Here is a 25307-nt window from a genome sequence, read left to right as displayed (position 1 = left end):
AGCCAGCAAAATTTCCTCCAGGAATGTTTCAAAGCTGATGCTCCAGACCTAGCTATTCTAAAGTAACCCTGAAGCAGCCCATCTCGTCTGCACCCAGGCACTCCTCGCTCTCGGAAGGAGAGTGCTGTGTCCCCTCTAGGACCAGAACCTTCCCTTCATTCATTCCTCTCTCCTCTGTTCCTACCATCTTTTAACACTGTTCGAGTTTACCAGAACATGTATTTTTTTAATCCATTCTCCAACCCTAGAATTGCCTATGAGTTAGCAGGGTACAAATGGTGTCACAGTCACTTGTGAGAACACAGTCTGGTTGGGGTAGGTCAAAGAGTGAAAACCTAATGGGACCGCTTAGGCAGAGTACAACGACCTCCTCAACTCCAAAGAGGATAAGCCTTATCTCTAAGAACAGGACGCTAACAATTACTCCTGTGCGCTCTTCCTCTGGTCCCCACAACTCTGGGCTCTTCCTCCACCTCTGACTGCTCCTTCTCGGTCTTCTTTGTTGGCCTCTCTTTCTGTCTCTAAAGACGGTGGTATCTCCCAACGTTCTGCCCTTAGCTTTCTTCCCCTTCTTCATGCAGTCTAGAAAACACTGTCCTCTCTCTTCATTTTAACAACTACTGGTATGTTTAACCACACATTTCTAATGCCACTCTTTGGCTCTGAGTTCATGATATAAAAATATAACATCTCCCAGCTACTGACACACTAGTCTCTCAAATTCAGCATCCCCAAAACTGATCAACATTTGTTTCCCAAATCTTGTTCTTCCTCTGGTTGCCCTATCTCACCGATGACACCATCTACTAGATCCCTTAAGCAAGAAACCAAGTGGTCATTTTCCATTATTCTCCCCTAGGATCTCTCCTATCCACCCCAGCTACCTCATGCTGATTGCTAGTGCGTTCATTCAGATCCTTATCTTTTGCCCAGATCAGTATTTCTCAAGGCAGGTGCTACTAGCTTAACCAACAGGAGAATTCCTTATGCATGATTATCCCACACAAAGCAGACAACCTAACAAGCTTCCTCTTGTGAGCTGGGGAGTTGCACTCCAGCACCAGACTTCCAGCACTAAGTATGGTTCCAGGCCCCCATCTCCCCTGTAGCCCTTTTAAGTTCAGTTACTGTGCAGGGGCCAAATCTCCCGTTCCCACTGCGATTCCAGACCCAGAACCCAGGAGGCCTAGAGTATCAGTTCAATCTACCACCCATGTTGGGTCCATGAAGATGCTGCTTCTCTCCAGGCCTGGCAATGTCTTTCGCTTTCTTCCTCTTTAAAAAAAAAAAAAGAAAATCTATCCCCTTCCTGGGCTTGGAACACAGCCCAATCTCAATATCCCTTACCTTCCTTATCTACAACCCCCAAATCTAAAAATCTCTGAAACCTGCAAGTTCATTTTTTAAGTTCGTTACAAATTCATTCGATGGCCTAATATGCTTCGAACAGATATGAGGCTACTAATAGCCATCTTTTATATCCCTTAGTATGAATATTCCTATGATTCTTCAGGAAATATTAATGTGCTGTATTACGGGGTAAGGCCCAGACTCACTGGATGTAGATGGAATACATGGAATAGCCTTTTGAAAACCCCAAAATTCTTGAATTCTAAGATAAATATGGCCCCCAATTTTTCCGATAAGGACTGTGATCTGTATAGTAGATCGCGATAGCATCTTAATCTGGAAGTCTATTTCTGTCTCTTAAAACCAATTTTTCTAAATAGAGATTTAAATTTAAACAATTCAATAAATATTTTAGAATATTCCACATAGTTACCTTTAGAAAAGCATAGACTGCTATCATTTTTTAAAGGGTTATTTTTTTTTGTTTTTTGGGTTTTTTTTAAGATTTTATTTATTTATTTGACAGAGAGAGAGCCAGCGAGAGAGGGAACACAAGCAGGGGGAGTGGGAGAGGAATAAGCAGGCTCACAGCGTTGGAGCCTGATGTGGGTCTCGATCCCAGAACGCCAGGATCACGCCCTGAGCCAAAGGCAGTTGCTTAACGACTGTGCCACCCAGGCGCCCCAAGGGTTACGTTTTTTTTAAAGTAGGCTACCATTTTTTTTGTTTTTATTACAATCACCCAGTGTTCATCACAACAAGTACATTCTTTAATCTTAAAAGGATTAAATTTAGTCCTACTAAAAAACAAGGATAGAGAAAATAACTTCTTAGGATCACATCCAGTCCAAAGATGCTTTGTTTAGACAGAGCTCTTGGTATTACAAAATACAGCGTTGATAGTGGGATCACCTTCCTTTTTCTAGAGGCCCAGCCAGTTCTGTGCAGTGTGTGCTTAGGCCCTTATCACAACTTTGATATGCACGATCTCAAAAAGAAAACCACCACAAGCACCATAATGTTCCCTTAGTTTTTCTGTTACTCTAGCAACTTACGTTTCACAACCACGATTAAGGGATGTTGCTGCTGCTGTTTAAGAAAAGGAAAATAAAATAATTTTACTTTAAAAGTTGGTATCTATGGCCATCTGGAGCTAAAATTTTAAACAGATGTCTAAAGGGAAACCAAATATGGAAAATGATACAGTTATCTATTAAGGCAATGAGATACAGCAAATAAGATATGCAGACATGGGACAGAAGCCTATAAAACTTTAAAGGATGTTTTCTCAAAAGAAAGAACATCTATGTTCTCATCTCTTTGAACCCCACGATGCTGCATAGCTTTGCATAGATCATTTTTTTTTTAATGGCACACTGCTTTGAAAAACAGTCTGGCAGTTCCTCAAAAGGTTAAACATAGAGTTACCATATGACCCAGCAATTCCTCTCCTAGATGGATGCCGTAGAGGGGGGGCGAAAACAAGTGTCCACCAAAAACTTGTGCACGAATGTTCACAGAATTCTTCAGCACAGCCAAAAAGTGAAAACAATCAAATATCCATCAACTGATGAATGGATAGATAAAATGCAATGGATCCATACAGTGGGATGAAAAGGAATTAGGTACGCTATATACGAACAACCAGAATGCACCTTGAAAACACTGTGCTAAGTAAAAGGAAGCCAGTCACAAAAGGCCACATGTTGTAGGATCCATTTATAAATAGTGTTCAGAAGAGGCAAATTTAGAGAGACAGAAAGTAGGTGAGAGGTTGCTTAGGACTGAGGGAGCTGGGGTTTGGAGAGAAATGAGGAGTGACTGCCAATGAGCACAGGGTTTCTTCGTGGAGAACATACATGCGTATGTTCTAAAGCGATTGTAGTGATGGTCACGAAACTGAATATACTGAAAGCCATGGAATTATACGCTGCAAATGGGTGTGAACTGTATAATATGTGATTTATTTTTTTTTAATTGGCAAACAAGCCTTGTACTTGAGGTAAAAAAGGCAAGCAAGGCAGAAAACTAGAAAATCTCTTAATTCCAGACTCTGGGAATAAGACTGTTTCTGCTCCAATTACAGAAGACAGACTAGGCCCTAGCAAATCTGAGGCAGTGACCACACTAAGCAGCCTGAGGGCCCTGCTGGGCAAGGGTGAGAACACTGAAAGGCAGCCAAATTAGAAAGATGTAGAAAGAAATGTAAGACTCTTGTTTTGTTTAAAAAAATCTTTTCATGGGGCGCCTGGGTGGCACAGCGGTTAAGCGTCTGCCTTCGGCTCAGGGCGTGATCCCGGCGTTATGGGATCGAGCCCCACATCAGGCTCTTCCGCTATGAGCCTGCTTCTTCCTCTCCCACTCCCCCTGCTTGTGTTCCCTCTCTCGCTGGCTGTCTCTCTCTCTGTCAAATAAATAAATAAAATCTTTAAAAAAAAATCTTTTCATGTGCATAAGTATGTTTATGAAAAATAATAGGAGTTAAACAGGGAAAAAAGTTAAAAGGCAAAAAATGAAAGCTATTCTGAAAATTTGAAAGTAACATTGTTCCTTCAAAGAGCTTGGGGCAAATGGAAATAACCGTTAAAACTCACTAGAACATGGACAATGATTATTTCTAAGTAGTGGGGTTTTTTTCCCTTCTCATTTACAATTTACTACACCAAAAAAAAAAAAAATCGAAACAACAAAAATTATCAAGCTTCTATAACCTTTTAAATAGATTTATATGGAAATTGAAATAAAGATCCCAAAGATTTAAATTTATGTGTCAGAAAATAAACAAGCAATTCACAATTTCAACAGCTCTTCTTTGCCTTTCCTCCTATTGTTCACTGTTGGAAAGTGCTTCTATCACAAAACAGGACTAAAAGAAGGGGGAAAGGCTTAAGTGCAAATTTCTAAATTGATACTCTCTTGAGAGAAAGGTGTGCCAAACTATTCACTAAAATAGGATCTGGAAATATTTTCTCTGTCATGTTTACCTCCAATCAACAAGGATCATTATGTATTTTCAACTCTTAACATGAACCACACCCTTAATGCCCCCTGATAAGCCCTGTAGCTTATAGGGTCCAACAGTGCTGTAAAAATATTCAACTGTCTCATAGGAGGGAAATCTCGTTTTCATTTAAAGATAATGTGTTTTACTTGAGAGTACAAGACAGAAAAAAACGAAAAATGTGAAAAATGAAAAACTTCTTAAAGTTTTCATAATATTCACATTTTTGTGGTTAAAAATTCCATGTAAATGTCATTTTCTAACCGCCCCCCCGCAGCTTTATCCAACAGTCAGCTACTAATCTCAAAAATGTTACAGATTGGTGGGCAAAAGGGCATCAGAAAACCTCCCTGAAAAATCCAACACGGGTCCCAAGCTTTTCTGGATGAGGAGCGACAGTACATTTCCCCAGGGCTGGGAGTGCAAATGTGCAGACTGATGACTGACAGGTGGGTAAAGTGCTAGACAAGCTGGTCGTCTGCTCTAAATCTAACTACCAGGGTCCCCACGCTTACTGCTCAGACCAGAATGCCAGCCCAAGGGGTGCTCCCCCTCAAGACAAAGATTGGTGACAGAAAGCCACACTGATCTTTCAATTTCTCAGCAAAGCTATCCAAAGACATTGATGACAGATTTATTGGTTTAGTAAACTAACAGAATTGTTGCTAGTCTGGCTGCTCTTCCCTACAATAAAATGCAAATAAAAACTACAAAGACCTGCTTTTAATAGGCCTAATTGCTATCTAAGGAATTTGTCTCTGGATCAGCAATAATGAATAATGTTCTAACTCTAGTACCAATAAAGGGGGATATGAAGTACTCTCATCTTTTTTTGATTCCTGTAATAAAGAGAATATCAGGGTCCTCTTAAATTCGTGTTTTTTTAAGATTTTATTTATTTATTTGAGAGACAGACCGAGAGCAGGAGCAGGGGGAGAAGCAGAGGGAGAGGGAGAAGCAGACTCCCCACTGAGCAGGGAGCCCAAAGTGGGGCTCGATCCCAGGACCCTGAGATCATGACCTGAGCCAAAGGCTTAACTGACTGAGCCACCTAGGCGCCCCCTCTTAAATTCATTTCAGTGTTGGTTTCTTAAAATTAGATTGTCAAACTACCAGTAAAATATGAAGCATAATAATAGCTACATTTTTACTTATTTTTTAAAACAATTTAACCCTGTCCCCAAACTTCCTCCCCAAGAACCCAGTCCGGAAAAACATGTATAGAATTGTGGGGCGGTGGGTGCTATGTTGCCTGTTACCTGCTGTTTAGTTAACAGCGAGGCAACTCAGCAGAGTGATACAGGACCAGATGGCCTGAGCCCAGGTCCAGACCCCACACTTCCCAGCTGTGACTTAACTCTTGCCAAGCCTCCTTTCTTCATCTGTACAGTGTGGATCCAACAGAGCTTACCTTATAGCGTGGTCTGAGGGATTAAATGTGATAACCCACGTGACTTTCAGGGCCTCCCACATCACACACTGATCAAGAGAGCCCAGGGCTGGGGCGCCTGGGCGGCTTAGCTGGCTGAGCACCTGACCCTTGATTTCGGCTCAGGTCATGACCTTGCGGTCATGGGATCGAGCCCCATGTTGGGCTCCCCACTCAGCACAGAGTCTGCTTGAGATTCTTTTTCTCTCTCTCTCCCTCTGCACCACCCCCATGCTCGTTCTCTCTCCAAAATAAATAAATAAACCTTAAAAAAAAAAAAAAGATAGCCAAGGACTAGGGCAGAGTGATGATACCCCTAGATGCCATTATCCGCACCAACAGCAAACACGATACAAATGCTTTCCTGGGTTACTTCTACCAGGTGGCAGGCAGTACAGCGTGGTAAAAAAAAATACTGGCCCTGGAAAATCTCATTATTTTGGCCTTAAGTCCCTCTATTATAGGCTTGGTTCCCTCCTGAAAAATTAAAAGATTGCACTAGATCGGTGGTTTCTTTCTTTAAAACAACAACAAACAGACAAACAAACAAAAACTTTAAAAAAAATTACAAAAGAAATATATGCTTGAAAAATTTCAATAAATAGAGGTAAAAAAGCATATAGAGTAAGTCAAATCTCACCTTCTTGACTACCCTCTCTCTCTCCCCCAAATCAGGAGTTTCAAAATGCAGAGTCCTAGGGCTCCCCAGAAGTAGAAAGTGGCTTTCTAGTAGCGGCCACGTGGGCAGGGGGCCCAGGGATCCCCTCCCCCGCATCACCACCTCACCCAAAGCAGCCCCGCTTTCATGCATCTGATATACTGGATTTCACAGATTGTGAAACAAAGTTTCCACTACTAAAGTGAAGTTGGAAAACCACAGGATTAAACTACTTCAAAAATATTATCCAGCTCTAAAATTATGATTTTGGTCTATTAAACCAAATCCTCATATTTGTTATTATATTTATATTGTTTCCATAAAATTTCCTAAGACTTCCCACCTTACCTCTAGCTCAAGATCCTGAGGTTCCATCTCAGAAAGTGACAGCACAGCAATTTTGGTAATTTTACAGACCTCATGGTCTCCTGGAAGTTTGCCCACCAACGCTTTCTGCCGAATTAAAATAAGCCACCATGGAAGATCTGAAAGAGAAAAGTCATACTAATGTCTGGTATCTGTAAAGGGCTACTATCCTGGCAAGCTGAAGACAAATAATCTAACAACAAAATATACATTGATATAACCCTTTAAAGTAAAGCACATAACAAAGATATATAAATGGCCTTCCATATGTGAAAAGATGTTCAATCTCACTTATGATTAGAGAAATGTGAATTAAAATGCAGTGATACCATTTTCATCCATCAGATCGGGGAAAATATGGAGGTGTGACAGCACGTTCCCTAACCAGGCTGTGGGGACACAGGCAATGTCGTACAGTGCTAGCAGGAATAAAAACAGATACAACTTTTCTGGAGGGAAATTTAGTGATACCTAATAATAAAACATAAGCACTTACTTTTAACTTACTAATCCCACTCTTGTGAGTTTACCCTGAAGATACACAACCAACCCAGAAGTATGTACACTCGAGTCTATTCATTGCTGCAGTTTGTAATTGCAAAATACTGGAAACGACTTGATGTCCAGACATAGGAGAATGGCTGAATAAACTAGGACACATCCACTCTGTGGAGTACTATGCAGATGTAAGAAAGAACCAGGCGTGGTCTAGGAACTGACAAGGAATGATTCCTGGATATATTACATGTATAAACTGGATATATTTATAGAACAAGGAGATAATAAAATCATATAATAATTTATATTATCAAATCAAAGCACAAAAGAATATCTAGAGTGTGCCACCCTTTATGTAAGAAAGAAGATCCGAGGGGCGCCTAGGTGGTTCAGTCAGTTAAGCGCCAGACTCTTAATTTTGGTTCAGGCTGTGATCTCTGGGTCGTGAGATGGAGCCCCCGTAGGTCGGGCTCTGTGTTCAGCGGGCAGTCTGCTTGGGATTCTCTCTTCCTTTCCCTCTGCCCCTCCCCCCCCCACACGGGGCTTGCTTGCTCTCTAAAATGAATAAATAAATCTTTAAAAAAAAAAAGATGAGAAAATATGCATACATCTGCAAATTTACACAAAAAATAAGAACAATGAATTATAAATTAATGAGACTGGTTATCTGCAGAGGGTAGGAAGAAACAGGATGGAAGAAGGGGGATCAGGGGACATGACAGTTCTCTGAGTATATCCTTTTGTATAGTTCTAACTCTTAGAACCATGGTGGTGTTTCACATCTCCTCAAAAATAAAGACATACTTCCTTTCAACCAGAATGTCGGGGGGGGGGAGTGGGGGGGGAGGGGACAACTTAAAGTGCAAACAGCAACTCAACTCTGCTTGGAATGGACAATGTAACCACACTGCTAGAGAAAAACTCACGTAAATAACTCTGGAAAACAGTATTTTTTAAGGATAAAGACAAAAAGAACTGTATGTAATAATGTACTCTGGTTAGGGAATGTGCTGGAAGGGTGTGATTTAGCAATTCCAAAACTGCTTTATGTATACACCAGCACTGAGCAAATAATATATTAAGAAGAATGGGCCGGGGGGGGTGCATATATGGTAAAACAAACTAAAGAAATCTTCAATAAACACAAGAAAGAAGGAAAGAAAACACCCAGAGGCCCAATAATTATCTTTCCAATCCACATTTTTACTTTTCACAAAAGATTTTTCATTAAATGAGAAATGGTCTATGAAAGACAGCATGCAAATGCAATTTTTCAGTTTATAGTTACACCCTTAAAAAAGACTACCTAATTAGCACCAAAAATAATTGAAATAGTGTTTCAGTAATTTCTTGTGGAAAACCAATGTGATGGGTATATATTCACCATATGAAAAACGTTCTTCAAAGAGATATACAGTATTGCATTTTCCCCCAAATATCGATCAACTCTCATTTTAGGGATTGTGCTTTGAAGATATGCTTTAGGCATTTCATAAATGCAAGAGTTTAGTAGAGTTTCATAATTCTTTATAAAGAAGGGTGGAAATTTACTCCAAAGTTTCAAGGTTTTTACAGGCCATTTCATTATTCATTATCATTAAACATTAACCAAGGACCGACCATGGGCTAGGGAGTATTTCAGGCATGGATCAACATCGTTTATCAAGCACCTATCATATAATAAATTGAACACATAATAAATAAAGCACATAACATGATACTTGTTCTTCAGAAGGGTAGGAGTTAGCAACAAACAACATACTGTTCAACGTCAATACATTTTGTTGAATAAAACAAAATCCTTACCATAGGTCTCCTAACCTCACAGGAATAATTTTTATTTTACGCTGAACAAATTACAGTGTTGGCACCTAACCAGACAAGACAACACTACGAAGATGACTTCTTGCTAGAGTTGACTTTGGATATATTTCATATTAACATTGCATATTATGATTTTAATAAATCACAGCAATGAAAAACACAATGTGCATAAACAAATGCAATAAATATCTTTCCAATAAACCATCTAATGGCACAGCGCCAAAATATAAAAATATTAACCTTCGAACAGAGGTTTCACTCCATACATCAACTCACTTGGGAAACCAAAAGGCATCATTTTTTCCCCCACAAAAACACCGATACTACCAATACTGAAATACAACTTACAAATTCAAATACACTTTAAAATGAAATATTCATTTTTCGAGTTTAGTTAGCTACTTCAACAGAAAAAATGTGGTAAAATTGAGGTGCTTTTTAAAAATATATTATGGACTGAAGTTCAATAGATCTGGGACGTTAGAATGAGGATTAAATCTGAGAAAATATAATGTACATGATCAAACAAGAGAGAAAGAATCTGTAAATAGCAGCCTTCCCTTTTTAGGGAGGATTTAATGTTCTGGACTTTGAGGTCAGAATTCAGACTTGAATTTTAGCTCACCACTTTTTTTTTTTTTTTAAGAGATCTTACTTGAGAGAGAGAGCATGCATGAGCAAGCATGGAGAGTAGAGGCAGAGGGAGAAAAGAATCCCAGGCAGACTCCATGCTGAACACAGACCTGACACGAGGCTCAATCCTAGGATCCTGAGATCTTGACCTGAGCCAAAACCAAGAGTCAGACACTTAACCGACTGAGCCAAGCACCCCTAACTCACCACTTTTTTACCCTGGACTTGGCAGCACAACACTTGACTGACTTCTTGGTTTTCTCATTGTGGAATGGGAAAAAACTGCCTGCTGCAGAGAGTAGCTATAAGGATTAAATAATTTTTATAATTCATGTGATTGTTACTAAGAGTGAATTGTTTATCAGGTAGCAAAACATCCTATAAAGCTATGATAAATAAAACAATGGGGTACTGGTATAGGAACGGTCAAATGAATACCAGAGTAGCACAGAGCAGACAGAAACAGACCCATATAATATGGGCACCTAGTACATGATGATAAAGATGGAGCAAAGAGTGTATGTCATGGAAGTGTTGGAGCACATACTGAAGCATTTGTGGATAAACAGGTTATCTGGAGTCTGCTTTGAAATAATTTAGCAGCTGGGAGTGTGGGGACCATGGATTAAAAAAATGTCTTTTTCACAGCTGACTTCCAACCAGATCTACGAACTGCACTGGGTTAATTGCTCTCTTAAGTCTTTTAACCTCCTGTCTGTTTCCAGTCTCACACACTGATCAAAAAGAAAACATGAAAAGTAAAAATAAGGGAACAGATATCGACTAATTATAATCAAAGTAAGTAGGGATAGAAAATGTTTTGGAATTAGTGCTGATGGCTATACAACCTTGAGAATATATTATACACTTTTAAAAGGGTGATACTTTTACGGCACATGAATTACATATCAATTTTTTTTTAAGATTTTATTTATTTATTTGACAGAGAAAGAGGCAGACAGCGAGAGAAGTAATACAAGCAGGGGGAGTGGGAGAGGAAGAAGCAGGCTCCCAGTGGAGGAGCCTGATGTGGGGCTCGATCCTAGAACACCGGGATCACGCCCTGAGCCGAAGGCAGACACTTAACGACTGAGCCACCCAGGCGCCCCGACATATCAATTTTTTAAAGCTCCTTCTTAAAAAAAAAAAAAAAAAAAAGAACTTGTTAGGGGTTTTAACCTAGTGAAGCAGAGAATAAAAAACTAAAAAGCGTATTTTCTGTCAAAGACAAAGGTAAAGCTAGGACAGCCTACTAATTCTTGAACTACATCAACACTACTCCAAACAGCTACCTCTTTTCACTGTTCAAACAACTAATTGAAATTATCACAATGGAGGGGCACCTGGGTGGCTCAGTTGGTTGAGCGTCTGTCTTCGGCTCAGTTTGGGGGCCTAGGGTCGAGCCCTTCTCCCACTCCCTCTGCCACTCCCCCTGTTTGTGCGCTGTGTCAAATAAATAAATAATCTTTAAAAAAAATTATCATAATGGAAAGAAAATGAAGATTTTGAATTGGACACAGAGCTATCTCCAGGCATAATCACTAGCTCCAGAAAACAAAGGAAAACAAACAAAAAAACCACATGGAAAACAATAGCAATGTCTATTCTATAGTTATTTTGCTTTAGGTGAAACAGCACATAAGAACCCTGGAAGCCTGGAAAGTCTGGCGAGAATGAGCATGATAGTAACAGCGTTAAATGACTCAAATATATGTCTTATAGTTTGAGCTTTAAGACAAGAAAAATGTGGAAGTATCCGGGCACTAGTGTTAAGCAGTCCCAGGATGCATCAGGCATAATTCTGTAATTAAATTTTTAAAAGCACCAAGGCAGGCTATTGTATTAATTTATATCACCCACCAGGGGGGAAAAAAACAAAACTTGGCTCAGATAAAGCTGCCACATTGAGATGCGGATGTGTGTGGAACCAAGGGTCAAAGGAAACTTAGGCTAGCAAGGTCCTTTGGCATAAAGATGTTCTTTCACCCTTTAAAACACATTACAGTGGGAGAAAAAGTCAGTTTTGTAACCCTGGCTCCTCCAGGAAGAGACAGACAAGGAATTCTGACTTCCCAGCGAGATAAGAAAACGGATTAGGAAAGCAGTATCTTAAAAAGCATGACCAGTAGGGCAAGCTAAAACAATAGCCCTGGAAAAGAGTCAATTGCTTGCTCTATGTAAGAAGTGACTCACTTAAAAGGGGATAAACCATTGTGGAATAAAGATTTTCGTCTAAAATTTTTTTCATCCAATTTCAGAAAAAAATGTTTTTAGAGAGACACTCACGACCTCACCTCTAGGAAGTATTCCATCTACACGTTTCTCAACATGGCTATCCATCCTCCTGATATAAAGAAAAGATAAGCATTTGTTCCAACGATGAGTGTCCAGCAATCCTTTTTATTTTTATTAAGGTTAATTTTATAGGGAATATATGAATACATTCTATTGGCTTAAAAATGTAAAGGCTAATGGCTAAAACTAAAGTTCCCTTTGATCATTATTCCCCATTCCATGGATATTCTTTAAAACAAATCCAAACCCCACTTTGTAAGAGCAATTGGTTATCATTTTGGCATTAGTCCTTTTAATCTTACTTGAAGGCTTAAAAAGGACTTAAAAAAAATTTACCTTAATTTTTCATACGAAACATTCAAATGTACACTGATTTACCGAGAACTTTTCTTTGAGGATGAGCCACTGATGGGTGGTGCTGTTTATTCTTTTTCTTCTTAATGCAACACAGCTTTATTTAGTACTTCCAGAGTATTCAATTCAGCTTCCTTTAGCACTTAGACTTAATGGGCTTATTTACTATTTAATTAAATTATGTGATTACAATAATGAGTTAAATAGATATAAACAGGTTTGGGAACAAACACAATCCACAACGATCCACCAGGAGAGAGGGAGCTTCCTACCCGGTCTCCCACCAGCCACCAGCTTTCAGCCTCTGGGGCATCCAGGGCACCCCCCAACAGGCTTTGCAGAGAGGCAGTGGGGCATGTTGGTTAATCTGGTAAATAGGTCAAGTGAGATTCAATGAAAAGAGCTCCTGAAAGAAATACATACATATTCATATGTGCCAGACAACTGAAGTGAATGAAATCTTTGTGTGAAAAAGATTTTGCTTTCTTATTTTCTTTTCTTCTGGCTCACCTTTTCCAAAGACTGGCTCTGATTTGAACTAGTCCAGTAGGATTTTTTTGTTAAGACTTTATTTTTTTGAGAGAGAAAAAAAAAAGCATTTTGTGGCATATAACCATAACTTACTTTGTAGGTTCTGTTTTCACTGCTCTTCGGACACTCTCCACTTTCTCTGTATTTCTCTATAACCATTCATGTTATGACGAAAGGCAAAAATAAAGAGAGAGGGGCGCCTGGATGGCACAGCGGTTAAGCGTCTGCCTTCGGCTCAGGGCGTGATCCCGGCGTTGTGGGATCGAGCCCCACATCAGGCTCCTCTGCTATGAGCCTGCTTCTTCCTCTCCCACTCCCCCTGCTTGTGTTCCCTCTCTCGCTGGCTGTCTCTATCTCTGTCAAATAAATAAATAAAATCTTTAAAAAAAAAAATAAAGAGAGAAGGGGAGTCTGCTGTTGGCTCTCTGGCATTTACCTCCTTTAGCTCGTCCCCAAACAGCAGACTATATTCCTGAGGACAGAACACGCCGTGCATCTCTCCTGGGTCCACTTCTCAAAGGAGAGGATAGGAAATGGCCAACCAGAGAGCACCTGCTGCCTTAACACGGTCAATCGTGAATGGAGGGGCCAGCACAGTGGAGTTTGGAACTATGGCCACATGTGAATCCAAAGACAAGTGAACACCTATCCTCCAAAGTTGTTTGTAACATAATATTCAAATACAGATATTTAACCTCTGAAGGGCTTCTACAGTTGACGCCTCAGGAAGGGATCTGCGTTCCCACTACACATATTGGAGGATAGAAACATGTTGGCAAAGAAGGAAAACGAGAATTAGGAAAGGGGATTACAGTTGGCTCGCATTTCCTTTCTTCTGTGTCAAACCGGCATTAAGAATACTTCTGTGTAGGGTGCCTGGGTGGCTCAGGTCATGATTCCAGGGTCCTGGGATCAAGCCTCGCGTTGGGCTCCCCTGTTCCCCCAGGAGTCTCTTCTCCCTCTGCCCCTCTCTCTGCTCATGCTCTAAGTAAAATCTTTTTTAAAAATACGTGTTTCTCTGCTATTTCTTTTTTTTTTTTTTTAAAGATTTTATTTATTTATTTGACAGAGATAGAGACAGCCAGCGAGAGAGGGGACACAAGCAGGGGGAGTGGGAGAGGAAGAAGCAGGCTCACAGCAGAGGAGCCTGACGTGGGGCGATCCCATAACGCCGGGATCACGCCCTGAGCCGAAGGCAGACGCTTAACCGCTGTGCCACCCAGGCGCCCCTCTCTGCTATTTCAAATGGACAGTCTTGAACCAATTTCAGTCAAATGACTCACTGCTCTTTATATATTTTGAAGTTATGTTCGGGTGCATACAAATTTAAAATTGTTATATCTTTCTGGTAACCTAAGCCTTTTGTTATTATTGAAATGTATACCCCTCTATGCTTGCCTTAAAGTCTGCTCTGATATTAGTATAGCTGCATCAGTTTTCAGGAGGTTAGCGTTTACAAGATTTATTTTTTCTATCTTTTTACTTCCAACCATTCTTCTTTTTCTTTTTTTTTTTTTTTTAAGATTTTATTTATTTATTTGACAGAGACAGCCAGCGAGAGAGGGAACACAAGCAGGGGGAGTGGGAGAGGAAGAAGCAGGCTCCCAGTGGAAGAGCCTGATGCGGGCCTTGATCCCATAACGCTGGGATCACGCCCTGAGCCGAAGGCAGACGCTTAAGGACTGTGCCACCCAGGCGCCCCTCAACCATTCTTTATACATAAACCTAAGGTGTTTGTCTTGAGAGAAGCTTATAGATGGATTTGACTGTTCTTCCAGTATGAAAAGCTCTGTGCTTTAACAGGGTATTAAATCCATTCATATGTAATCATTGGTATATTTAGAAATCAATCTACTGTCTTATTATTTGTCCTACCCATTCTATATATTTAATTCTCTTTTTTGGGATTTTTAAAATCATTATTCTATGTCCTTCTTATTCACATTTTACAATCTTTTATTATTTTGTTAGTGGTTATATCAAGAGGATGATTACAAGAAACCTGACTTGCAAAAGCCTATGTGTTTTGGGGTTTTTTTGTTTTGTTTTTACCAGTTTTACTAATTTCTGGTCAGTGAAAGGACCTTAGAACAGGAACCCCCGTCAACTCCCTATCGTTTCTATTGTTGTGTATTTAAATCTATATTGATTTTAACTCCACATACAGCCAAATTCCTTTAAGTTTACCAACTTATTTACATTTTCCCCGGATCTCCATCCCTTTCCACATCTCTACGCTCCCATGGAGAGTCATTTACATTTTGCCTGAAGAACTCTCTTTAGTATTTCTTTTTAGTGCGGATACTACTGGTAGCAAATTCTCTCAGCTTTGTCTCAAAATATCTTTATTTTCCTTAAATTTTAAAGGTACAAAGTGCCACACAGGCACTTTGACAATATCATTCGCTCACTGTCTTTTGGCTTCCACGGTTTCTATCAAGGCTCACTACATGCTTCTGAATTTAATGTGCACTTTTTCTTTGTCTGTTTTCAGGGTGTTTTCTTTGTCTTCAGTTTTCATAGTTTCATTATGAGGCACCGAAGTGTGGTTTCCCCTTGTGGTTCAAAGTACTTCTTAAAGCTCTGACTTGTATTTATAATTGGTCTTGGAAAATTCTTGGCTATTATCTCTTCAAATACTGCTAGTCTGTTGCTGTCAAAAACACACTAACTAGTTTCTCTTCATCTCATTTTTTTTTTTAATGTATGAAGTCTCTTTAAATGAGCCATCATATAATATTAACACACTTTACATTTTAAGAGAAGCCAATAATTGGAAAATCTTAATGGTTTATCTCGGGATAAATTATGCTCCAATCTGAAGGATCCTGTTTTGTTTCGTTTTGTTTTTAAACACAAATCTTTGGTAGGAATATAAATTCAGTCTGATGTGTGCATAAAACCTACTTCATTGATCTCCACTGTATAAGCTATTAATTGGCCAGTCAGTACTTTTATTCACGAATGAGAGCATGAATCTATAAAGTAGGTTTTATGCAAACTCATACATGAATTTAAATTTCTAAAGATATGAATTCATAGTATATTTAATATAATGTTTTGTTTTATATTTAAAGCCATTTCTGGGGCACCTGGCTGGCTCAATAGGTAGAGCAGGTGACTCTTGATCTCAGGGTTGTGAGTTCAAGCCCCACATTGGGCATAAAGCTCGGTTAATAAATAAATGAGTAAATAAAGCCATTTCTATTTTTTTTACTACATTAGCAGAAATGCTTTTGTATCTCCTAACAGAAATAGAACACTATACATCCCTGAATATATTTCAGGGAGCCTCGTACATCAAGTAAGTGGAGATACAAGTAATACTATCACTACACCAGCACCATTTTTTTCAGTCAGGTACCTGGTAGCTAAAGCCTATCATATTGGGCTTCTAATTCTCCTACTAACTAAAAAGCCAATTATTAATTCATTAATCTTTCATACCTAGTAGTTACTCAATATTTTTTGACTGGTTGCTCTGTTGCCTACTAAAGGTTCCCCAAGTCTGGGTTTATAGAAAATTGACAATGACTCACAAGGAGAGGATCCAGGGCAAGAGGCTCTTAATAGGCACCATTTCAAAAATACCAAATGGTGGAATCAGAAGCATATTCAGGTCAGCTTACAATGCTTAGGATGAATTTAAATCCCTAATAATGACCTGCCATAAAATGAAATAATCTCTTACACTGTATAAAAATATAAAGTCTTCTGTCTCTGTAGTTTTAGAAAACTAGAAAAGTCAAACTTAAAGTATCATTGAGCAAAACGAATTTGTAAATGAAAGTACATTTTCCATACAACTATAGCTTATCCTCCCCAAAATGTTAAGATGTTTTCTTATATGTTTATTGAAAATTTTAATGTTTCAAACTTACCTACTAAGTATAATTACATAAGTTTATGAAGTTTAATTGGTATTTTTTTTAGATTTATTTGAGAGAGTGAGAAAGAGAGAGAACGGGGGTAAGGAGGGGCAAGGGGAGAGAGAGGATCTCAAGCAGACTCCACACTGAGCACAGAGCCCGACGCAGAGCTCTACCTCATGACCCAAAATCAAGAGTTGGATGCTCAACCGACTGTGCCACCCAGCTGCTCCATAATTGGGATTTTTATTCATGATGCAGGTCTACCATCATGAAGATAAATTACCGTTGGAGAGATGACACAAACGTGCTTCAAGTTTGGAGGCCATGGCCTCTACAAGAGGGGACCCCAGGCCCACAGGCTGTAACCAACTTGAGAACCAAGTCAATTCAATCAGTAATCATTTTCTGCTTTGGATGGCTGATACTGGCCCACGTCAATGTAAATGAAAACTTACTAGATTTATCAAGATTTCTTTTTTTCAACACTTAGACCTGATAATAATTTGATTGTAATCACTTCAGAATGTTCAATTAAAAAAAAAGTTCAAAAAGTATATAAGGGAGGAACTGTGGGTGGTCCATACATAGAGTCACTCTTACCATAACAATCCTCTTTTTCCAAAGCTAAAAACTTTTAATATCACCATCATAGGAATCACTGAGGAAAACAACTGGAGTTTAAGAACAAATGGGTCTGTAACTGGAAACTGGAATGGTAGTGGAATAGCCTATGAGGCACGTTGGCCCATCTCTAAAGAATCTCTGCCTGAAAATACAAGTACCTGCCCATGAGAGATGTGCTCAGCAACACAAAGCTTCCTTGTTTGAGGACCCTTGAGAAAGCTCAGAGCTATGGGTCACATTCGTGCGTCTAGTTCAAGCATTGTCCCTGCCAGGGCGGTGAAACCATCTGTACCAAGGAGACTGGAGCTCAAATTAGGGACAGGGGAGGTGACGGAAAATTCCGAAGTGTACAGTAATGGAAGAGGCTGAAGGGAGCCAAGAGAGGAGGTAAGGGGCATTCAGAACCAACATACCTGGGTAGAGAGTAAAAGGAAGAGGAAGGAAGCAGCAAAGAGCGAGGAGAAGATGCCACTTAGCTGCCTGCTTCCCAGACCCAAAGCCATTCATAGAATAGGTGCCCTAAACTACAAGTAAAGACTCTTCGAAGGATTAGCCAGGAACCTAGTCACCAATGAAAATTTTACCTCCAAAATAATTCTGAGATCCTCAGGAATAAGGAAATGAATACAGAATGACTGGCTTTGAGTTACATTTTAAATCATTCCTATTTTGGTAGAAATATAATGTCAGAAATAATACAGCCTTTGAATACTTCTCTCAAAGCAACTTTAGTAATGAAAAAAAATCACCAGAAGTTACCTAAAGAGAAAGGTATTTAACTTTTTAATTAAGATAAAATCAGAAGTAATGACAACAGAGTACATCAAAAGCTACCTTCCAACTTAAATTTTTTTAATGGCTTCATTGAGATATAATTTATAGACCATAAAATTCACCCATTGCAAGCATACAACTCAATGACTTTAATACATGTATGGAGTTGTACAACCATTACCCGAAACCTTATATGTTTGTCATAGTGTGAGTTGTCGGTAGACAATAAAACAATCTACTTCTCTCACAACGCAACCACACGCAGATAATTATATTTAAACATAAGCAGCCCCACCAGCTTCTCTCCTCTTCCCTCGACAACTGGGGTTTTCTAATGGCTTTTTAGGAAAGCACTGAGGCAAGGCTAGTGACACTCCACTCATTCATCACCGCAGTATATAAAATATTTCATGTCATTACTGTCCTAGCAAAGTCTCCCCAGCAGACTAAAATCACACTTTTTAAACCATATGCATTATACATTTTACCATTTTAATGATTGAGACATCTTCACGACTTGAAGAGTGTAGAAACAGCAGATGGTGAGCACTATTTTAATGAATGAGAGCTACTTGAGTGAACGGTGTCTCTGGCTGTTCAACACTATGAGTAGTAACTCAATGACTAAAGCAAGAGCCTCTATTGCCAAATTAATCAAGATTCCTGACAGTTTTCAAACTATTTCTGAAAATATCATGCAATATATGCTTTTGCTTTTTATATTCTGATACTTCTTACCCTGAGCTTGTCGTCTTCTCAATCTTCAAAATAGATTTGAAAGAGTTTTTGTGACCCATTTAAAGTCTGCAGCCTAATGCAACTTTTTCATGGATATCCGAGTGAAGATAACAGCAATCTCCCCAACATCACACAGAAAACAGAGGATACATCAATCACGTGGGCCTTTTGCACAGCTGCTGACTCTGCCAAGAACCATCTCTCCTCTCACTCCCCGCCCTTACCCTGTCCTTGTCCAGATTATCTCACTCATTTTTCAGGCTTTGACTCAGCACGTCCTTAAGGATGCTGTCCATCCAGGGCCTCCACTGCACCAGTCAGGCCCCTCCATCATGTGCTTACAACAACTCACACTCTTCTTCAGAAGCTTAAGCCTAATGATCAAACAGCGTGATTGGGTAATTAATGTCCACCTCTTGGATCCAATCCTACACTCCTGGAAGTTTCAAGTTTTGTTCACCCTGCAGTCCCCATCACTGCGTGCAGACCTTGACATGCAGTAGGCACTCCATAATTATTTGTTAATGTCATAAGTATTTGCTGAATATTTATGAATAGCCCTGTTGTAGGCCAGCAGAGGGGGACACAGCCCCTGTCTCCCTGGATCTTATCCTTAGGGGATGGGGTGGGAGGGGACCAAGAGAAAAAAGGAAAACAAAAAATTAATGTGTAATTACAGTTGTGATAAGATCTGCCTATCATTCTTAAGTTCTCCTAGACCCTACAATGGATAAAAAATGTTGATATTTCATGAAGCTTTTCTTTCATCTATTTAGCACAAGACACGTTCCTTCTATTTTCCGTTCTTCATATTGATAAAATCCCACCGATCAAACCAAAGTCAGACACATTCAAGTTGTGGGAGACAGACTACATTATACCCTAGCTGAAAGTCCACCTGCCTGCAAAAGAGGCCTTCCAAATCCAAGAAGGCTAACGGTGCTAAAAAGGTATTTCCTAGACACCAGGGTTAACAGAACAATTTTCTGGCAGAGCCTGCTAAAACGAAGGGCAATTATCAGCAAAGGATACAACTAAATAATACTTTAAAATTCTTCCATCACACATTTTTTTTAAAGGGGCACATGGATAATGGAATATAACTTTCACTGATGCTAATATTTAACCACTAAAAACATTACTTTTTATATATCCCCACCATGTAGTATTTTAATGACATGTTAATATCATTAGTTTCAGCAAATATTAACATTACTGGAAAAAACAATCCAAGTTTAAAATTTATTCAAAATTATATAGCCAGGACTTAAGTGGTTCTCTAGTAGAATATCTGACACCTCCAAGTGACCTTTAAAACTAAGGGAAAAAATTAATAGCCAGCATCTATCGAATGCTTACTATTACCAAGAACCATGCTAAGCACTTAAGGGGAGTTTTATTAAATCTCACAATGATCATATCAAGGAGGTGTTAGCTTTGTCTTACAGTGGGCGACTAGAAGCTCAGATGAAGTAACCTGACCCAAGGCTCCTATGTGATCTTCGAGGTTAGTCCAACTCTGGGGTGGGTGCCTTAGTCAATGATATCTGGGGAATGGCCTATCTCACTGTGAAATAAAGGGAAAGAAGTAACAGTGGGACTTCTCTTTGATATGCTTTTGTAATAAGCATTCCAGTAGTCATTAAGTTCCTGTTATGGGCTGAACTATGTACCCCCAAAATTCATATGCTGGAGTCTAACCTTCTAAGTACCTCATAATGTGACCAGATTTTAGAGGAAGGGTCTTAAAGAGGTAATTAATTTAAAATGAATTTATTAGGGTGGGTTCTAATCCAATGTGACTGGTATCCTTAGAAGAGGAAATTTGGACACAGATGCACACAGAGAAAGGACAGTGTGAACACAGTCAAGATGATGTGAAGACACAGGGAGAAGACAGCCATCTACAAACCAAGGAGAAAGAAGAAACCACTTGCCAACACCTTGACCTTGGACTTCTAGCCTCTAGAATTGTGAGAATATAAATTTCTGTTCTTTAAGTCCCCCAGTCTATGGGACTTTGCTATGGCAGCCCTCACAAACTAATCCAGTTCCTAAGTCATGCCTGCTTACATTCCACAGAGCTCAGAGTTCAGTGACAGTCAGAACAGTGGCATGGCTCACCCACGGCGCTGTTACACTGTCAATGACATCTGTTCAAATAAACTTATGTTCCCATCTCACTTGGGAAGAACAAAAATTCGTGCACTGAAACGTGGAGAGTAAGTAGGAGGGAAACAGGAGTGAGAAAGAGTTGAAGTACAGACATGTTATTCCCCCACCCTCAACCTCCAGAATGTAAGATGCTCCCAGGGGAGAATGTACCTGAAGGGATCGTGTTAGTTCTAGTCCACCCTGGAAGCAAATCTCCCACCAGCCAGGCCGATGGTGTGGCCAGAGCAGGAGCATTAGTGGGGCTCAGGGAGGGGATAAGGCATCCCAGGGCGGAGAATTCAGGGAGTTAAGGGAGAAGGGGAGATGGATGCAGAAGGGTGGGGAGCTGGGGGCGGCGTGGGGGTGGAGTGACACACTGGGGTGTGGCTGCAGTTCTCTCTGGTGGCTGGTGGGTGAGGGAAGGAAGAGCAGCAGGGGGCCCAGAAAAGATGTTCCTTTGCTTCCTCCCCACTCCTTCTCTTAAGAGTCAAATCTTAGAAGTGATGTGACAAGAGGAAAAAAAAAAAGTACAGAGATTACTTTCCCTGCCTTTCTTTCCTTTCTTACATTTTTTTTTCTTCACCTCTCCCTTTTCCAAAATGTCCTGTTTACAGGAACCCCCACTGCTTATCAACAACTTGCACGGAGTCCAAACAAAGGTAAGTGGTGCCAGGAAGGAAAGCACAAGTAAACAAAGACCGAAGGCAGGAGATGCCCCATTCACCACCTCCAAAATGACCAGACTTTCACTGCATCATAAACTCATCGACCAACAACTTATATTTGTTCACGGCTTATATGAAACTTTTGGGTTATCTGCCAAGTCCAAGGCCTCCCGCTCTGACTGAAGAAGTAGAGCTCTGGAACATGGTTGAACTTTGTGACCAGGAAAGGCCCTTGGCCCAGACAGGGCATAAGAATCTCTTTCCCAAGGGTCTGAACTAGACTCATTGCTCGATTCTTGGTGGCTAGGCAGTCTGAAGTGGTTGTAGGGAACAGCAGCTGTCAGTTGGCTTGAGGGCTGAGGGTACCATGTAAGAGCAGAACTTTTGTCCTGCATCCACAGAAACAGAAAGCCAAAAGAGGAGAAAAATAAAAGAAACGTATAGGAGAAGCGGTGCTCAGAGACTACCTGCCCCAAAATGTAATCTCAGACCCTGTAAAACATCCACTTCTGGGTTTTGGGCCCTTGCATTCCTAATAAAACTTTGTTCTCTGCATGCTGATAGGTTTGTGTTCGCAACCAAAGGAGCCTTGATAAAATAGTGATAATTTATTAAGTACCTCCAGGTGTATTATTTTATTGAAACTCACAATATTGTAGGGGAAAAAAGAGGGCAGTTACTTTTACTGTTGTTTTACAGCTTACAAAGTAGAGGCCGACAGGCATTGTGGCCCCAATGACTCAGCCTTTGTGAAGCCCCCTCTGATGTTCACTCTGGACTTGGCTACGTGACTTCCTTTGGCCAATGGAGTATTAGTAAGCTCAGTGACGCAAGCAGAGGCTTGATGAAACTTTGCACACCGGGACTGGTCTTCTTGGTACCCAGCCCCCACCTTGAAAAAAATGTTCAGGTGTCCAGGATAGAAAGAGGACCCAAGGGGAGGCCTTGTGAGATGAGTTACGTGGACAGAGACAACGAATGCTGTTGCACAGATGACCTCAGACAACAGAAGAAAAAGGACAAAAGAGCCTCTTGGTCAATCCATAGAATCATGTGCTATTACAGGTTGTTGTTTTAAGGCATTAATTCCTGGGGTCTTAGCAATAGATAAATGAAACCCATGTTAAGTAACCCCCTCTATACCTCAAAGCTAATAAATAAAGTTTGGGGATTCAGATCTCCTGACTGATTTCAGTGATTTATTCATTGCTCCAGGATCTGACTGAAACTGAAGAAAAATAACTCAAAAGTTTCACAAGCTTCATTTAAACAATAGAAAATGAGTTTTAGCTCAGAACACTCAGCTATGAAATTATCCTGTCAGCATATAAATGAATTAAAAATATATTTATGTAAATGTGGACAGATAGGAGAGTGTTACTAAAATACTTAGCATGGTTATACAATGTCTAAATGCTTTTGTCCTCCTACCAAAAGAATTACAAACTACCAAAGACAGAATATACAACAATGTTTACAGCAGTATTATTTCTAATAGCAAAAATAAACCCCTAAACTATTACCCACTGACAGGAGAAAGGACAAATTATGATCTATCCATACAACGATGAAAATAAAGAACTAAAGCTTCATACATCAACAGGGATAATCTCAAAAATATGAAGTTGAGTCGGGGGGTGGGGGGGAGAAGTAGAAGGACACAGACAGCTTAATATCATTTATGTAAAGTACCCCAAATACAAACCTTAGCATCGTATTACTTAGGAATACATATGAAATAAAAGCAGTAATGAAAATCAAGGGAATAAACACAAAATTAAAAATAGTAGCTGCTCTTGGAGGGAAGAAAGCAGGACACATTTGGAGGAAGGCACAGGGAGGGATCCAAAGACACTGGTTATGTTTCATTTCCTAGTTTGGGTGGCAGATATGCGTTTTACAATAACCTATACTGTATATCTGTGATAAACAGCTTTTTGTACCTATGAAATATTTCATAACAAAAGCAAATTTTAAAAAATAACCAAAGAACCTAGCAAAGGCACATTAGATGGTCTCCAGCAATACGTGCTTTATAACACAGAAATCAACCTAGTTCCCAAATGCACAACAATTTTATTTTTTAAAGACTTTATTTTTAGGGCACCTGGGTGGCTCAGTCAGTTACGTGTCTGCCTTTGGCTCAGGTCATGATCTCGGGGTCCTGGAACCAAGTCCCATGTTGGGGTCCATGCTCATCGGGGAGTCTGCTTGAGATTCTCTCTCTCCCCCCTCTCTTTGCCCCTCCCCCTCCATTCGTGCTTGTTCTCTCTCTCTCTCTCTCTCAAATAAATAAATAAAATCTTTAAAAAAAAAAAGATTTTATTTTTAAGTAATCTCTATACCCTATGTCAGGCTTGAACCCACAACCCTGAGATCAAGAGTCACATGCTCCACCCACTGAGCCAGCCTGGCACCCCACAACAATTTTATTTTATAAGAGTAAGAAAGGCATACTACAGAGGTAGCTATACTCTCTTCCAATTACATGATAATAATGGTAAAGCTGCCTATTAGTTCATAACTCATTAAAACTAATGCCAAAGGAGAAACAGATATTTAAATATAGTGCTTAAAATATTTCAGTTAGTACTTTTCAGAACTTTTTGGAACCTGCCTATATAACATCTCTTTTCTTATCATCAAAATTCCCTCTGAACCCCAGACACAAGTGTCTGTCTTCTAAGCAAGGGTCTGGTGAATAACCTAGACCTTTCATCAATTTGCCTGGCCTGGTTAGGATACCTGGAAGGGGCCACACTGCATCCTGAGAGAATCACAACCTTCCCTGGCCAGAACTGATTGCATCCAGAACAGACAGCTGACCCAGAGTAGGCCAGGCATGGTTTGCCATCCACCTACCTCACCAGCCTTTCTCCTACCACCTTCTCCCTTGAAATCAGTGCGGATGGTGTATCTATCTGTCAGAACACATACCACAATTGTCAAGTAATTATACATTTATTTCAGTGATTACTTACTGTTTTGTCTGTCTTCCCAAACTGTAAGCCTCACAAGGGTGAGAGCCTGTCAGTTTTTTCTCACTATTGCATCCTACCAACTAGCATAATTATACACAGTAGGTACTTGGCACTTATACCTACTTAGGGCAGACCTAAAATTAGGGCAAAGGAATCAAAGCCATAACAGAATCCACATTCATCCTCAAAGAAGGAAATGCCATAGAACACCACAATAAATTTGACAAATTGAAGGACTTTATAGAAACATACCTGAATGAAGTTGAATTTTCCCAATAACACCTTCTACCAATCCCAAACAGATGGGATTCCAGGCAAGAAGTAGATCAGTAGCTAAAAGAAAATAAGCAATCATGAGAAATTTTTCATCAGAAAACATATTAAAACAGTATCTTCAGCAGTCTACTTTAAATGATCAACATCCCCAAAGGGCAGTTATGAACATCCAGAACTGAATACATTACTATGAAGCAATTTGTGGAAAAGTATTAAACCCGAGGCCTGAATAAGGTTTCTGCTGTAAGGACAGTTAGGGGGAGAGAAATGACAAGCCGAAACTC

At 39.8% G+C, this 25307-nt stretch overlaps 1 protein-coding gene across 2 annotated transcripts in view; it reads right to left on the bottom strand.

The window, feature by feature from the left end:
* The window catches only part of INPP5F (inositol polyphosphate-5-phosphatase F), an 84290-nt gene that overhangs the window by 39692 nt on the left and 19291 nt on the right, over window positions 1-25307 (bottom strand). For both annotated transcript variants that reach the window (XM_034663359.1, XM_034663358.1), the window contains exons 2-3: window positions 25000-25080; window positions 6787-6923 (exon numbers count right to left, since the gene is read on the bottom strand). In XM_034663359.1, the coding sequence (XP_034519250.1) occupies window positions 6787-6923; window positions 25000-25080 (218 nt within the window). The remainder of the gene's footprint in view (window positions 1-6786; window positions 6924-24999; window positions 25081-25307) is intronic.

Source organism: Ailuropoda melanoleuca, chromosome 6, assembly GCF_002007445.2.
Source record: "Ailuropoda melanoleuca isolate Jingjing chromosome 6, ASM200744v2, whole genome shotgun sequence".
NCBI lineage: Eukaryota > Metazoa > Chordata > Mammalia > Carnivora > Ursidae > Ailuropoda > Ailuropoda melanoleuca.
Note: the sequence above shows the minus strand (reverse complement) of the source record. Positions and strands in the feature narration are given on the sequence as shown.